The 16,442-nt window shown below is 57.4% G+C and overlaps 2 protein-coding genes across 2 annotated transcripts in view; both read left to right on the forward strand.

Moving 5' to 3' along the window:
• The window catches only part of NLRC5 (NLR family CARD domain containing 5), a 73,686-nt gene extending 68,116 nt beyond the window's left edge, over positions 1 to 5,570 (forward strand). The window contains exons 40-48 of the mRNA XM_090260742.1: positions 106 to 189; positions 487 to 570; positions 680 to 757; positions 1,474 to 1,557; positions 1,643 to 1,714; positions 1,945 to 2,028; positions 3,227 to 3,310; positions 3,609 to 3,692; positions 4,469 to 5,570. Coding sequence (XP_090116868.1) covers positions 106 to 189; positions 487 to 570; positions 680 to 757; positions 1,474 to 1,557; positions 1,643 to 1,714; positions 1,945 to 2,028; positions 3,227 to 3,310; positions 3,609 to 3,692; positions 4,469 to 4,580 — 766 coding nt within the window. The 3' untranslated portion in view covers positions 4,581 to 5,570. The remainder of the gene's footprint in view (positions 1 to 105; positions 190 to 486; positions 571 to 679; positions 758 to 1,473; positions 1,558 to 1,642; positions 1,715 to 1,944; positions 2,029 to 3,226; positions 3,311 to 3,608; positions 3,693 to 4,468) is intronic.
• A 6,974-nt stretch (positions 5,571 to 12,544) lies between these two features.
• The window catches only part of CPNE2 (copine 2), a 42,473-nt gene continuing 38,575 nt past the window's right edge, over positions 12,545 to 16,442 (forward strand). Inside the window, exon 1 of the mRNA XM_090261415.1 lies at positions 12,545 to 12,725. The gene's annotated coding sequence lies outside the window, so the exon portion shown is untranslated. The remainder of the gene's footprint in view (positions 12,726 to 16,442) is intronic.

Raw genomic sequence — 16,442 nt, forward strand, 5'->3', positions numbered from 1 at the left:
AGGCCTTTCTCTAGACTTCAGTGTCTTCCTCGTCTGAGAGGGGGATGTGGACCAGGCGACATGGGGGCGGGCTGAGGGTTCCAGTTCCGCTGTTCTCTCTCCAAGCTTGAGCCACAACCAGATTGGAGACACGGGTGCCCAGCACGTAGCTGCCGTCCTGCCCATGCTGCCTATGCTCCGGAAGATGGAGTGAGTGGCCAACCCTCCCAACAGGGGCCCTCCGTGGCCACCCCACAGTCTAGGGAGACACTGGCTTCTGCCTCAGGCTGATATTTCTCCCTTCATGTCATGGTGCCCCACCAAGGTGACCTCCTGGCCTTGCTCACTTTGGGAGCTTGAGCCAGCCCAGAACCCTGCGGCTCTCTGGGTTTTTCTGCCCTACTAGGCTGGGAGGGTGGGTGGTGGGGTGCTGTCTCCTAGGGCCCCAGCAGATGTGTTGGGGAGGAAATGGGGGGTCCAACGGTCTGATGTTTGACCCTCTCTCAGCCTCTCAGCGAATGGCATCGGCCCAGCTGGGGGGATGCAGTTGGCAGAGTCGCTCGCCCTTTGCAAGCACCTGGAGGAGCTTATGTGAGTGTGTCCCCAGGGCCCCCTGGCCCTCATCTCCCCCAGTGGGCACAGGGCAAGGGTCTGGGGCGTGCCAGCTTGGTGCTCAGCCTCATCCCTTGTCTTCCTCCAGGCTTGGCTGCAACCCTCTGGGGGATCCCACAGCCCTGGGGCTGGCCCGGGGGCTGCCCCAGCACCTGAGAATCCTACAGTGAGTGTCTCCCTATCTGTGGTGTGTGCAGGGCTAGCTGGGAAGGGTTCCTCCGGGAAAACTTGGGGGTCAACGTCCCATCGATTGAACTGCCTTGGGTTCAGGCAAACTACCATGTGCTGGGGCTGGCTGCCCCCTCTCCCACCTGCTCCTCCTCTGCCTCTGGAATCTGGGGCAGGGAGATCAGGAGCCACAGCTTCGTCCTGGTTCTGCCACCAGCCCCTGTGTGCCCGCAGCCAAGGTCCTGCCCTCTGAGTCTCAGTTTCCTTGTCTGCAAAAGAATTGCAATGATCCCAGCTCAGCGTGCCCCCGGTCCCATCTCAGGGAGAGCGAGGGAGTGTCAGCAAAGGGCCCTGCAGCACGGCCCTAACACTTCACAGTTTATGTCCCTGGTCTCACTGGAGCTTCACAGCAGCCCTGGGGGCCAGGATTTCTATTTGCTGCACTTCTAGGCTGGAGAGGCATGAAGAGCTTACCTTACTAATACTTGAAAGAGTCAAGACCTTGAACTTGGGATCTCAGACTCCAAAGCCAGGGTCCTTGATACACACCCAGGTCCTGTGTGGGTGGGGAGGAAGCTTGGGATGGCTGTTACACAGAGACCTTCTAAGGTCTGGCAGTATAGCCTGAGAGAAGGCTGAGAGTTGGGGGATCTGGCCCCCCAATCCCCACATCTGGTTCCCCAAGGCTCCCCTCATCCTCTCCCCTTTCCCCAGCCTGCAGTCCAGTCGTCTGGGCCCAGAGGGGGCACTAAGCCTGGGCCAGGCCTTGGATGGATGCCCGCATTTGGAAGAAATCAGGTGAGTAGGATCTGTGGAGCCTGGGAAGGGGGGCGGCTGGGGAGCATCTGGCGGCTCCCCTCACAGGCGTGTCTCTGCCCTGCAGCTTGGCAGAGAACAACCTGGCCGGACAGGTCCCACGGCTCTGTCAGGGGCTCCCACTACTTAGGCAGATAGAGTAAGTAGCCTCCCCTGACTGCCTGGGGAACTGGGGGTGAGGGTAGAGGGGCAGCCCTCTTGGACACCTGAGAGGGCCTTTAAAGTGACAGAGGCCCAGAGGGGCACTTTTCTAAGACTCCCACGTACCCTGGCCCCTGGTCACTCAGTTCCCTCCGGGCATGGGGACAGGGGGGCTGGGGAGGTGCCCCAGACTCAGACACCTCCATCTGGCCCCTTCTCCTTCCACAGCCTGGTTTCGTGTGAGATAGACAACCAGGCTGCCAAGCCCCTCGCTGCCGGCTTCATGCTCTGCCCGGCGCTGGAGGAGATTCTGTGAGTGCTGGACACGGACGGTGGGCGTCTGGGACCCCGCCCTGGCCTGCTGCATGGCCTGGGCCTGGTCCCTGGCGCCCAGGGGTCCTCCCATTTCTAAATGGGGAAGGTTCTTCTTGCCCAAGTCTCCTCTCAAGGAAGTGTTCACACTGGAGCTGCGAGTGATGCTGGGTCAAGCCATTCAGCCTCTCCTGCCCGCTTCCCCACCTGCGGGGCGGCGGGAGGGGAAGTGGACCAGACAATCTCTAAAGGCTTTTTGCCTCTGACCTTCCCTTTGGGAGGTGGCTGGGCACACCACCTCGCCTGGTTCATGGAACCTTGATTTACAAAGCACCCGTTGGTAGTGAAGAGTGGCTGAAGCCAGCAGGCCCCCAACCTGCCCACTGGCCTTGCCCCCTGGCCCCTGTCCTCCTGCCCTTGGCCATCAGAGGCTCTCAAACCATGGGGCCTTGCTGCATGGCCTCAGGGCAAAACTAGCCTCGGACCCTGGCTACCGTATGGAAGAAAATGCTATTTCCTAAAGTACAGGACATGGCAATGATACGATTTTAGGTTTGCATCCTAAAGATGTTAATGCTTGTCATTACACCAAAAAGGAAGTCCCACATCAGTGCTAACTCATCTTGAACGCCTGACACTGGGGAGTCTCCCTTTCTCTCCAGAAGGGGGCAGGCCACAGGCTCAGCCCCATAGCGAGGACCCAGGTTCCGGCTAAAAGTTAATACTGTCATTTGCCCTGTGTCTGTCCTTGTAACTACCTCCTCCACACAGGTGTTCTGTGGATAGTAGTGACACAAGCTTTAAGATTAATTTCTTAAAGAACAGGAGGGAAGGGGGAACCTGTTTAAGGAAAAATATGAGACAAATAATGATATAAGAGGTGCAAGGATGTGATGAAAGTCATGATGGAGGCATGTGCATGGCGTACGTTTGGGTCATGACATTGTTTCTGCAAACCACGTGTTCTGAACGCTCAGAACAGCCAGGTCCTACGCTGTCTCGGTTCTTGCAGAGTGACCAGCTTAGCAGTGGGTTTGGGCGCCCCTGAGAAGTCTTCAGGGCACATAAGCACCCCATCGGGTACCTCTCCTGTACCCGCCGGCCACCCGTCCCCTGTCCCCCCCCCCACCTGCCACTTCGTCTTCACCCCTCCACCTCCCTGCTGCCCTGGCGCTGACCTCCGGCCCCTGCCCCGCAGGCTGTCTTGGAATCTGCTGGGGGACGAGGCGGCTGCCGAGCTGGCCCGGGTCCTGCCGCGGATGGACCGGCTGAAGAGAGTGGAGTATGAGGGGCACCTCCTGGGAAGCCACAATGGGGCAGGGAGGGCCACAGGGGACCTACGTCCTGGGGAAAGCCAAGAGGCCACTGGATTGGGCCCCTGTCTCTTAGCTACCGCCCAGCTGAGCTCCCCCTGGGTCCCAGCCTTTGCTTTCCTATTGCACCATGTCTACTGGGTTCTCTGAGCAGATGTGTGGGGAGCTAACGTCCCCCCACCTTGGCCCAGGGAAGGGATGTAGGGAAGCCTCCACCTGTCTCACGCCAGTGTCCGTCTTTCCCCACCTCTGCTATGCCTTGGGAAGCCTGGAGAAGAACCGGATTACAGCGCATGGAGCCTGGCTCCTGGCTGAAGGGCTGGCGCAGGGCTCTGGCGTCCAAGTCATCCGGTAAGGGGCTTGCAGGGACAGGAGTGGTGGGTGGGAGACCTCACCCGCCCCTACGAGGCGGGGCCACCCTGTAGATGGAGGCAGGACTGGGGTTGGGAGGGATCCATGAGACTAGGACGACTGACTGCACCAGGAACTGGGCAGCAAGCAGACTTGGGTCCCATCCCAGCCCTGCCATCTGCCGATGGTGCGACTTTGCAGCAGTAACTCCACCTCTCTGAACCTCAACTTCCTCACCTATAAAACGGGGATAGAGGAAGTACTTGCCGTGAGGCCTACGTGAGTGTATGAAGCGCTGAGCGCAATCGCTGGCACGTGGGCAGCACTTAAAACGGCTGCTTTCACCGGAGGCGCCACGCCCAGCCGTACAGGTTGCGCGCTGCACACGGCGTGGCGTCTCAGGGGCGCCTGCACACAGTAGGTCTGCCAGGTTTCTAGTGGATAACGGTGAAGCGTTTTGTTGTATAAAAATCAATATACGGTGACAGTGTCAGACAGCGGGAGGCAACTGTCTTCAAGAAGGGGAGCCTTTTCCTGATTTGGGGCTGTGTCATGAGTTGGACCTGCCTGGGATCACTCGCTCTCAGGGAAGAAGATGGAGGGGAAGAAGTCAGAATCAGAGAGGGGAACACCATCTCCCTGGGGTAGCCCGGCTGGTCTAATAGGTAACTCCGGGCACAGCTCCTCTTTTGGGGCCTCGGTCTCCCTGTCTATAGATAGGACCGAGGGCAGAGACCAGAGGATGAGTGCTGAGTGTTGGTGTCTGTCTCCTGCAGCCTCTGGAATAACCACATCCACCCCGACATGGCCCAGCGTCTGCAGACCCACGAGCCCAGGCTGGACTTTGCTTTCTTCCCCAACCAGCCGCAAGCTCCTCAGGGTTCTTGATGGCCACCTCAAGACCCTTTGAATCCAGCCAAGTGATGCCAACTTCCACCTGCCAGGACAGAGGGCTCAGAAGGAGCCTCAGCTGGGTGCCCCTGTACCCCGTCCAGCAGGGAGGGACACCTATGTCCTGCTGCAGTCTTCAGGGAGGACTCTTGGGAACCAAGAGCCTAATAGGACCAATAGATTATCCTGCATCCCATGTGACATGCATGACCAGTATGAACATGTGGCACAATGAGGGTGTCATTATGTGGTGCATGACATGGAAGGTCACACGTGGCAGAGTTCCATATGACATTACATGGAACTTGCAGTGTGGCCTGTGGGTCAGTGTCATGGGTCCTAGTACCACACATGGCAGGACATAGGATGGGTAGTTCATATAAGACACCTGACAGGTGTCCATGTCGTATGACAGGTGGCTGGCCAGATGCCCTCGGGCTGGTCCAAGATCTAATTTATTCCTTTTTTAAAACCAGGTATGTATTTATAGACTGTATTTCCGGAGCAGCTTAGCCAGACAATGTCTTCCGCCCAGAACCAGGATGGGGAAAGTGTCTGTACACTGACCAGCCCAGTGGCCTGAGAACCAGGCCTCTGGGCCAAGCTAGGGACTCAGCCATGAGGCTTCTGAATGAGTCCCCTCCTGCCTCAAGCCTCAGTCTGCCCATCGGTAAACTGCTGACCCTCTCCCCTTCACTGCTGGCCTACAGGGACGATGGGCCCAGGTCCGGGGAGAGCTAACGTGACCGGAGTAATGGGTGCACCCAGTCTGTCCTGTGTAAGGGACAAAGCCAGGTCTAAGGCTACAAGGGGTGGGCACTGACAGGATTGTTAGGCACAGCCTGGGGTCCAGCCACTACCTCAGTGGGTCCAGGGGAGCTCCCAGGAGCTGCTTATGTTGCACAGTGTTATTACTCTAAGGGCACAAGCGTGGCCCTGCTACATATACTCTAAGTCAAGTGGGACTAATAAATGCATGGTTTCCCAGCCTCCTGTCTGAGTCTGATGTGTCCCAACAGCTCATGGAAGTCAGGAGTAGTTCACTCCCTGTCTGGGGCCCGGAGAGCTGGGCAGACCACAGAGAGCTGTGCAGAGAGGCACACTGGCCTGGGAGTCCAGAGACATGGGGTCAAGGCCGTGCTCTGTCTCTATGTGGTCATATGATCATGGGCAAGTCACCGCCTCTCTCCGGACCTCACTGCCTGCCCATGAGGATGTTCTAGAAAGTCTCCATGTTAGAAACTGTCTTTGTTTGACCACATTATATTTAAACCGTTTTCTGAATTAATTGTCAATATTTAAAATTGAGAATGCTTACATAAAAATCCAGATTTTCAGCTTCTCTAAGAGGCTAGTCCAGCATTCCCACTCAAGAGTAATCTACCAGACCAATATGACTGTGCCCTTTAGATATGGCAATATCCCTCAGTTTTCTGCAGTCCCCATCTCTCCCCAAGATGTGCCCCTGCCCCCCTTCCCATTTGCTGTTTGCCTGGTTCTTGTGAGAGCCTGGAAACTTCTGGTTTAGAGGGTTTCCACAGGAAGGTGGTACATTAGAAACATGGCTTTGAAAGTCACCTAGATGGGCATAGAGTGGACTATGATGTGACCCCTTGCTGCCTGTTTTCGAAGCCAGGGGTTATTTCTGTACATGAGTTAGTAATAGTCCCCAGCCCCCAGGGCTTTTGGAGGGGTCAGAGGAGCATGGTATGCAAAGTCTCTAGTATGAAGAGGTGGCTTATATGCTAGTTCCTCCACCCCCTCACCGTTTTAGGGTTCAATATCATATGAGATAGAGAGATGCTTGAAATGACAGGAGAACAGCACCCCCTCCTGGTCACCTGTGTGGATCTCAGGGGAGCCTCCCTCCAAAGCCCCCTGGCATTGTGAAAAACAGGCAGGAAAAGAGCAGTTACAGCCGAGCACCACTGGAGGGCAGGCTGGCTCACTGGCAATTCCTGAGATAACTTCTTTTGCCATTAGACCCAAAAGGAAGTTAAGAGGTGATGCCAGGGGCTGTTCCCACCTGGCCTAGGACCCTGGGATGTTCCAGCCTGCTAGTGGCTTAGGCTTGACCTTTGCCACCCTCCATGTTGTCCCCGATCCCCTGCCAAGCGCAGGGACAAAGTCCTCTGGCCAAGTGCCAAGAACCCACACGGGTGCTGGGCTGCCCTTAGAGGGTCAGGGTCAAGGCACACCTGGCACCAAGTGGGACCATCAGCCTAGTCATGGGCAGGTAGAAGATCCAAGAAATTTACCTGAAAATCCAGAGCCCAAAATTCTCCCTCCCCTTCCCGGAGAATGATGCCCAGGTGACCTTGGCCCTTAGTGCACACCCTCATGCCAGGGTGGATGTGCTGCCTCCTGTTCTTGGCCATGACTGGAGTGTGAGTCCCGCTGTGCCTGACAGTGCTGTGTCCAGGGAGGTCCCAGCTGAGGAAGGACAGAGCACCAACCAGAAGCCCCAGGCCAGGTGACATGCAGAGCCGGCAGCAGCCAGAGCTCAGGGATCTTCTATGAATTTTGCTGCTTATTTTACTTTTCCCTTCTCCTTCTCTCCCCTCATCTCTGCCCCAGTTCTAAGCTCCAGGAAACTTTCAAGAGCTTCCCTGGCAAAACCACAGTATTGTCAGCGCTACAGAGCTGGCTGGGCTGCCTCAGGTTGGTGTACAAGCATCTTGTTAAGAGCCTGCCTCTCCTGCCACCTGCCTGCTTGGAGACTGGGACTATTTTTCTCTCCAACACTGAAGGGGTTCAGTCTCCCCGCTCCCTTCCTCCCCAAAATCGGCTGTTGGAGTCTTCTCAGTAGGCATGGGATGGCCTGGTGAGTAGCCATGCCCAGCTACAAGGCTGGGATAAGCTCATTTTGCTACTTTGTCACTTGGCCTCCATCCTATGGTTTTACAGACTGAATGTCTACCTTTCTGATGGGAGGCACAGAATCTCTCTTCCTGTCCACACAGGCCTCTTGTCCTCCGGAGCTGTGTCCTCTGTCCTCCCCCAAAAGCCCGTACTTCTCCAACTATCAGATTGTACTTACAGGAACTACAATGCCTGTGGAATCATCTAGGGGTGTTGTTAACATGCAGATTCTGGCTCAGCGGGGTTGGGGTGGGGGCAGGGCCCTGGGATTCTGTATTTCTAAGAAGCCGCTAGTGATGTCTATGATGACCACACTTAAAACTTAGTGAGACTGGAGACCAGTGAGTGGATCTCAACCCTGGCTCATGGAACTTTTTAAAATACTTTTTTAAAAATAGAGTATTTAAAAGGCTTCCTGGGTGATGCTGACATGCAGCCAAGGATGGAGACTCACTGCCTGCAGGGGGTGTGTTGGCTCGAAGAGGCCAGGGAAGCCTTTGCAGCCACACCCCGTATTTTGTCCTGAGGTTCCTGGTGACCCTCCCTTCCCAGAGGAGGACAGCGACCCAGAGATTGTTCCTGACTTGCCCAAAGGCACACAGCTAGTCAGTTGTAGCACCAGGAATCAAATCTGGGTCAATGTGATTTTTCTCCATGTCCCCCCTTGCTCCCCCTGCCCCCCAGTTTTTACCGAGATGTAATCGACATAACTACCGTATAACATGATTTGACTTTCATATATTGTGAAATGATTATCACAATTAGTTAACATCATCTCGTACAGGTACACGCACACACAAAGGGAAATTTTTTTTTCCTTAGATGAGAACTCCTAGAATCTGCTGTCTGAGCTTCCGAATTTTGAGAGCCTTGATCCCTCCAGTGCAGCCCCAGTTTCCTCATCTGTACAGTGAAATGAGACCAGGCCTAAGGACCTACTTTCTCCAGCTCAGGGATGACCTTCTGGTTCATCTCTGTACTTCCTCCGGGAGGTTTCTGACTCCTCCGTCACCTGCCTTGCTTGGGTATAGTTCATCATCTGTGGCTTCCTCTAGGCCCACAGCCACAACCTCACAACATCTCCCCTGTTTTCACAAATGAGACAGTAGAGGCCCAGAGAGGCACAGGACTCTCCCAAGGTCACACAGCCAGTATTTAGTGGAGCTCAGAGTCCAACCCTGGAGCAAGAAGGAGAGGTGGATGTTGCAGTGGTCCAGGCTGGGGACTGACCTGGTTTGTGGGTCTGTGTGTACCTCAGAGAGCAGGGTGCCAGAGAAGAGGGGAGGGCTGTGTGTCCTTCCTGGCCCTGCTTCTGCCGCCAGCTTCACCCCCGAATGACCGAGGCCAGGCCTAAGGGCGGTGGCCTTAGCCAAAGCCAGACACACCCTTGGGACACATCCGGAGCTTCCTGGAAAAGACCTTGCAGTGGCTGGTTTGGTCAAGATCCTCCCAGGGTTGGGCTGAGGAAGTTCCCCGGACAGCTGATCTTTCTCCCATACCCTCCCCCACCCCAGCCACCCTATGAAGCACCCCACCCCCACCCATGTGTCCCCCAGCCTTCAGAGCTGGAATCATCCCTCATCCTTGACCCTTGGAAGCCACCCCTTGTCACTCATCCCACACAAGTCCTAGCCTTGCCTGGCTGCCCAGAAATCAACCTCTGCCCTAAGGAAGAGGCCACAGAAGAGGAGCCTTCAAGACAGAACAAAGGCCAAGTGGGGTCCCCAAGTTGAGTTGCAGGGCTGGGCCCACAGACCCCACACCCACACATGAATCTCCAGTGCAAGGTTGGGGCTGATGGAGGTGTGTGGGGCTGACTGGAAGGGCCAGGGAGGCCTGGGCGTCCTGTCCCTGGAAGAGGGCATCCTTGCACTAGAGGGCCTTGCCACTCTGGAACTCAAAAATAGTAACGACAACACACTAGCCTGGGGGCCCGCCATAGCTGGTGCCGGGCTAGCCATGTCAGTTAGGGTCCTATTGAATTCCCACAATCATCCTGAAGCAGGCACTAAATCTATCCTTTGATCTTATAGAGGAGGAAACTGAGGCCCAGAAGACTGAGTGATCTCACCCAGGTGGGAATCGGAGGGGCTGGGATTCAAACCCTGGGCCATGCACGACTCTATGCCTGAGGCTGGACACTGGAGTCAGTTGTGCAGCTCTAACAGCGAGGTCCTTCAGGGGGTGTTCCCATCACCAATCTGTCTCCACATTAACCCCTGTGGCCGATGGCATTTTCCAAAATGGCCACCACAACATTTCCCATCCCACCTACTCTTCCTACAATGTGACAGTGACACGCCTCTCACCGAGAGGTGGCGGGGCCTCTGGCATGGTGATGACAGCCGAGGTGACCGTATGGGACTTGCAAAGCTAGTTCCTATAAAAGATGGTAGGGCTTCCACCTGGTTCTCTGGGAACGTTCACAGTGGGAATCCAGCTGCCAGGCCATGCAGAAGCCCAGGCCACATGGGACAGTCACAGGTAGGTGTTCCAGCTGACAGCCAGCACCAATGGCCACACATGTGTAAGAAAACCTGCTAGATGACTAGCCCCTGTCATCGTCCTGCTGCAACTGTCTGAGACAACCCTGAGCAAGGACTGCCCTAGCAGAGCCCCGTTGGCCCCAGAACTGGGGGAGTTAATAAGGTTTGGGGTGATGGGGGAGACATAACTAGATCGCCCTCCATCCTCTCCCCTCCCACACCCCCGAGGCCAGCCAGGGCCTGATGCACAGGTGGTCCTCCTTCAAGTGTCTTTAATTCACAAGCACACTGACGTTCACAGGCAGCACTGGTTATTCTGATCTGTTTGTCCAGACAGCCTGGACCGTGGCAATAAATATCCAGGCGGCAGGTGCTCTATGAGCACGCACGCACGCACACGCACACACACACACACACACACAGATGTAGGCCTATTTAGGGAACTTCAGGCCTCCGGCTTGTGCAGAGATCGCTACCAGGGTGAGGAGAGAGTTCCTCCAGCATTTCACAGTGGCAGCCTTGTGTCAAGGACAGAGTGCAAAATCAACTCATGATGGGCACTTGGACTTCATTAAGCAACTGATCCCTGACATTTTCTTAGCTTTATTAAGATGTAATTCACATACTATAGCATTCACCCCTTTAAAGGATACAAGTCAATTTTAGAACATTTTTAATCATCCCCAGAAAAACCCGGTACCAACAGCAATCACTCCCCATTCTACCCACCCCCCACCCCGCCCCAGGCAACCACTAATCTGCTTTCCGTCTCCATGGATTTGTCTACTGTAGACATTTCACAGAAATGGAATCATACAATATGTGGTCTTTTGTGGCTGGCTTCTTTCTTTCACTTAGCAGAAGGTCTTGAAAGTTCATCCATATGCATGTACACCTGACCTTTCTATGGCTCAATACTACTTTATTGTACAGCTAGACCAGTCTGTTCACCCATTCATCAGCTGGTGAACACTTGGGTTATTCCCACTTTTTGGCTATTCTAAATCATGCTGCTATGAACCTTCATGTACAAGTTTTGGTGTGGACATATGTTTTCTTTTCCCTTGGGTGGACACCTAGGAGTGGACCTGCTGTAACCCCTGGCCTTTATACTCTGTCCCCTTGGCCAGGGATCTTCTTGCCCCTGGGCAGGCCCAACTACCTCATCCCCAGGTCTCCTAGAGGAAGCTGCACTGAGCCCCATGGCTGAGCTGGGCCTTCTCTGCCACCCCACCTCCAACCTTTGTCCTTTTCATCCAGGAATATGATTACCTAGGTCATGGTCTTGCCCCTAGGGTGGGGGGCTTGGCGCGGGGAGGTGAGCAACGTGAAGGGAGGGGATCTACTTGGGTTCACAGACACCTTATAGATTGGTTTGCCCCATAACTGGGCTGAGGGCTTTAGGGCTTTGGGTGGAAGAAGGATAAGGAGAGCTTGTAGAATGGCAGGATAAATTGGGGACAGGCAGGCAGGGAACAAAGCTCAGAGCCCTGGGGCTTTTTAGTAGCTGCCCCTCTAAAGCAGCAAAGTGCCTGTGACTCAGATGTGAAGGGAGGTTGCAGTCTGCAGCGTGAGTCTCCAGGTTAACCCACACCTGCCTGAAATGCGAAGCCCACACCCCAGGTGCTGTGAGTTAGCTCTCCATCGAGGGGCCGCAGGCTTTGCACGTGGCCTTGAGGTCTCCCGTCAGCTTCTTCGCTCACAATCTGGTTAAATGAGGCTCGGTTGTCTGTGACACGGAACTGGAGTGGGGTGAGCAGGGCACATAAATACCGCCGAGGGGCCCGCGGCGTGAATGCCCGGCTACAGATGCATTCTTAAACCGATGCCTCCTCTGGGGAAAAGAAGGCCTTCGCAGGAGGGGTTTGCAGCGCCAGGGCCTCAAGGACCCGCCTAATTGCCCTCTCGCTGACAAGTTCCAGGCACTGTTCACACTGTCTTTATCTTACCTTATTTGTCAGAGAAATATGTGTCATCCTCGCAGTCTCTGGTGGCAAGAAAATGCCGAGCTCTTTTACTATCGGGGGGTGGGGTGGGGGGAGAAAAGAAGAAGAAAGGAAGAGAACACTGCGGTCCTAGTGCTGCCCAGTAGCTCCCAGAACCAAGCCCGGTGGGGCATCCCCGAGGGCGCGGCGCAGAGCTCATTAGTCCTTGGGGTCGAGGCCGCGGGCGGCGCTCTGGGAACCCCGGAGGCCCGGGCTGAGCCCACCTTTCGGTTCATGCGTCCGTGGACCTGAGCTCATGGCGCTCGGGGCTCGGCACTCGGAAGTGCCCGCGGCTCCGGCGAGACCGGCCTGGGCAGGGTGCGAACCAGCGCCGTTCCGATCCACGGACTCCCAGCCTGGCACGACCGGACCCTCGGGTTCCGGCTTCTAACACTCGGACCCCGCGGTGCCCACAGCACCGAGTGCCAGGGCGCGCCCGCCGCGGGCGGGCAAACAGGCAGCGGGCGGGACAGTGCCCCCGCCACGCCCGTTGGGAGCGCTCGCCCCTCCAGGAAGCGCCCGCCTCGCCTCCCCACTTCCCTCCCCACACCCGCCCCTCCTTGGCCGGGGGGAGGAGCCCGAGCCGCCGCTGTCGCCCGCCCGCCCGCCTGCCCGGCCCGGGAGGAGGACCGGACCCCGAGCGGCTGGGAGCGCCCGCGAGCTGGCCCTGGCCGCGCGGGCAGCGCCCTGAGCCCGTCTCGCGCCCGCGGGCCCGGCCGAGCAGGGGAGCGCCCAGGGATGCCCCGGCGGCCCGAAGCGCTGGCAGCGGCAGCCGCGCGGTGAAGGCGGCGGCGCCCTCGGGACCCGCGGTGAGTGGGGCCGGGGAGGGCCAGGGGCGGGCCGGGCGCCCTGGCGCGAGTACTTAAGTTCGGCCTTGGGGCTCGCCTTCTGGCGGGTTGGAAGGAAGCTGGGTTCCGCCTCCGGGGGCTGCGGCGCCCCGAGCCCCCGCCACCCGCGCGCACCGGTGCTTGGGTGACTCAGCTCCGACCCGGCCACTCGGGGGCGCTCTGGCTTCACCCGGACTGCCGAGGGGGTAGGGAGCAGCAGGGGGCGGGAGGTGGGTTGCGCCCTCGGGAGAACTGAGCCCAGCTCTTTTAGGGACCCTCCTACCTTTCCGAGGGGCCTGGGGGCGTCCGGAAGGTGGAGTCCCCGCTACGGTCCTACCGTCGCAGGGGCTGAAGACTTGAGGTCGGGCTGCCTCCCGACTGGCGCGGGCCCCTCTGCTCGCCCGTACCGGCTCCCAAACCCCCCACCCCAGGGAACTGCCCCGAGAGCCAGCTCCCAGCCCCGGAAGGTGGAGCCAAGAGACGGAGTGGAGCTTACCCGAAGTCGAAGCGTGTTTGCAAACTAGTTTTTTCGCTAAAGCTGTCTGGCACCTGTGCGTTTGGGGGCGGGGGGTGGGCATGGAGAGAGAGAAATGCTCGCCCTTCCTTCCTGTTCCCTCTCCCCCTTCCCTCTCAACGCTGCTTCTCAGAACACAGGGGGGTCTTACCTCTTCCCTTCTCTTCCCATTCCATCCTCCAGCCTCCCTCTTCCCACTCCATTCCACAAGCCCTCCATTGGGGAAGGGTCTCCTTCAAGGGCTTTGTGATTTGCACAGGGGGCCCTGGAACCCAGGGCTCTGGTAGCCAGTTGGGGGTTCCTGTTGTTGCCTGTGACCCCCAGCCCTGTTCTGTATTGGGGGCAGTGACAAGGGCGAGGGATGTGTGAGAATCCGAGTGGCCCTTTGTTTGCTTGCCTGGGGGGTGTGGGCTGTCACCAGGGGGGCGGGGGCTTTTTCTCTTTCTTGGAGCACCTGCAGCTTCAAAAATTGGGGGGAGGACCCCAGTTGTAACCTTCCAGCCCAGCGTTGATGGGGAGCTTTGGGAGACCTCCGTCTGAACACCTACCCAGCAGCACCTGCCCCCCACTCAGGGCCCCCTCCCCTCGGAGCTCCCAGTCCTCGTCTATAAAATGGGCCAGTGGTCCAGGGCTTGTGCTGGGAGGCTGGGCGCACACAGAAAAGAGCAGCTTTATTGCAGTCCCTCTGGCGCAGGGCCCAGTGACCCAGTGAGCGTTGGCACTGCCCCAGGTAGGCAGGCGACATTGCTGGCGGAGTCAGGGGGTCACCAAGGCAGGTTTCTTCATGGAAAGAACCTGGGGCTAAGAATGTTGGCACAGGTGTTCTTCTCACCCCCTGGCACTTCCTGTCTGTGCCCCGGTCACCCCTTGGGTTCGGGGATTTTTCCATCTGTGAAATGAAGCAGAGTATGACAATTCAGTTCACAGGGCTGCCGGGAGGCTGGAAGCAGGGGCATGGGGGGGGGGGGGCAGGCGTTCTGCAAGGGGAGAACTTGCGTTTCATGAATGGCAAATGTAGTGTCTCTGGTAGTGTTTCAAGGGACCTTCCTCCCAGAAACCATGGGAATTAAAAACTTAGGAACACAAGAGGGTCGGGGGAGAGCCTCAGTTTCTTTGCATATAAAGTAGTAAGAACAAAATACCCCTATGCTCTCCTAGGTGGTGTGAGGATTAAATTCGGTGACATGCCAGCGCTGTGACTGGTCCATGAGAGCGCACAGTCGCCCTTGACCGTCGGTGTCGTCATTCATGGAAACATTAGTGCACCTGATGTGTGTTACTGCATTTAGGATTCCTCCCGGGATTTTCTCAGGCCAGCCTGCACCTCCCTCTCCTGCCCCCTCCCTGGAGAGAGGAGCTTCAGGATCCCAATGTTGGGCTTCTGGGCGGTTCCAGGGTCAGGGTCCAGAGTGGGAAGGTGCTGCCAGGCCCCGGAGATCACCATGGGGGATGGTAGTTCCCGTGGGTGCGCCCATGTCCTCTCAGGGCTCCAAGGAGGGACAGAAAACAGAATAGCCAGCCTTCTCTAAGAATTCTCTCACTCCTGGCAGAACAGGGAGAGTTGTCACAGGGAAGGTCCCCTACTGAGAAGCCCCCACGGTCCCATCTGCCTGATTGAGGTCTCCCTGTTGTCTCCTGCTCCCACCCTTACAGGGGTGCTGAATCAGGACAGTTATTTCAGGAGACCAGCCGCCTCCCCTTTGGGGAATGTGGCCTCAGCCAAAGGGCGGGATTCCCTGCACTGCTGCCTGGCACCCCGCAGGACACAGGGTGGGCTTCTTGGGAGCTGGGAAGCCCCGCCTCCCTGGGGTCTTGGTGGGCAGCAACTGGAGAAGGGGACGACCTTGTCCCACCCCCACTGTCCAGGAGGGAGAATAGAGGGTCCTCAGGGGAGTTTTGTCTTCTTCCTGCCACTCCACAGTGCGAGAGGGCTGAGCCGCGGTGTGACGTGCCTCCTGGCTCTCAGCCCAGTGTCCTGTCCCCTCCTGGGGCCACCCGGCCTCCACGCCATGGTGGAGTCAAGTGTGCTGTCCTGTCCACGCCTTCCTCTCCAGGATCCAAAGTGAAACTAGCCTCACTCATGATCACGTCATCTTGCTTAATTTTTCCCAGGGCATTGGCCATGCTCTACAGCCACCTCACTTGTTCTTTTGGGTATCAGCCTGTTCCCTGCCCTCCTTCCCTAAGGAGCCCGCGAGGCCAGCGCCTGGTGCAGGGCTCTTGCCCGCGCTGAGGCAGGCGCTCAGTACTTGGAAGCTCGGTGGCTGAATCCGCCCCTGCTGTCAGACGGGCTTGTGAGGTTGGGGGACGGAGTGTGGCCCAATCGTGAATTTGCTCTTTTGGGCCTCGGGGAATCCCAGTCGCACCATGCTGAGTGCTAGGGGCCCATCAGAGGGCAGCGGATTCCCGGATGGAGAAGGGACAAGTGCTGACCTGGGGGACAAGGAAAGGTGTGTCTTGGAGAAGGCGGGAGCCCCCTGGCATTGAACGACTCAGGGCTGGGGGAGGTGGAGGCAGTGCCCAGGGTGGGGAATCCCCTGCTTTCATCTCTGCCTACCCAGGGGACGGAGGTGTCCTGGGGAGGACCACCCATTCCCCATGTGACCAAGCCTCTTAACTCCTCTGACCTCAGTTTCTTCAACTAGAGAGTGGGGGTCTTGAGACCAGGAGCTCCCCCAGCTGCTTTCTCCATGGGGTTTTGAAGGCTCCTGTGAAGGGGCTTGGAAACTGTGCACAGATGTTATGATTCCTCTTCCACCTGCAGCTTTGGGTCCGAACCTTCTGGGAAGGCTTCCCTCATTGTGCAGTCATTGGTTGTCACGCATCAGATAATTGAGCAGCTCCGCTAGGCTAGGGACTGTGCTGAGGGTACAGCTTCGGAGCCCTGAGTGGAGGGCGGCGGGAGGGGGGTGGCACTGGGAGAGACCAGCAAATGATAAAGCGGCAGGAAAACTTCGGATGGGGGGAACGCCACAAAGGGAATGAAACAGGGTGACGTGACTGTGATGGGAAGGCGGAGCAGTGAGGGTCAGGGAAGCCTCTGGAGCAGGAGACAGTGACGTTCACCTGGGTGCTCATCTGTGGCCTGGCTGTCTCCTTCACAGCTGTCTCTCAGACCACTTGGTGCCCAGCAGTGGACAGGAATGAATGGGTGAAGGAGGGAGGAGTGCCTTGGGCAGAGGACA

This window comes from Furipterus horrens, unplaced genomic scaffold, assembly GCF_987537825.1.
Source record: "Furipterus horrens unplaced genomic scaffold, mFurHor1.1.pri manual_scaffold_13, whole genome shotgun sequence".
Classification (NCBI taxonomy): domain Eukaryota; kingdom Metazoa; phylum Chordata; class Mammalia; order Chiroptera; family Furipteridae; genus Furipterus; species Furipterus horrens.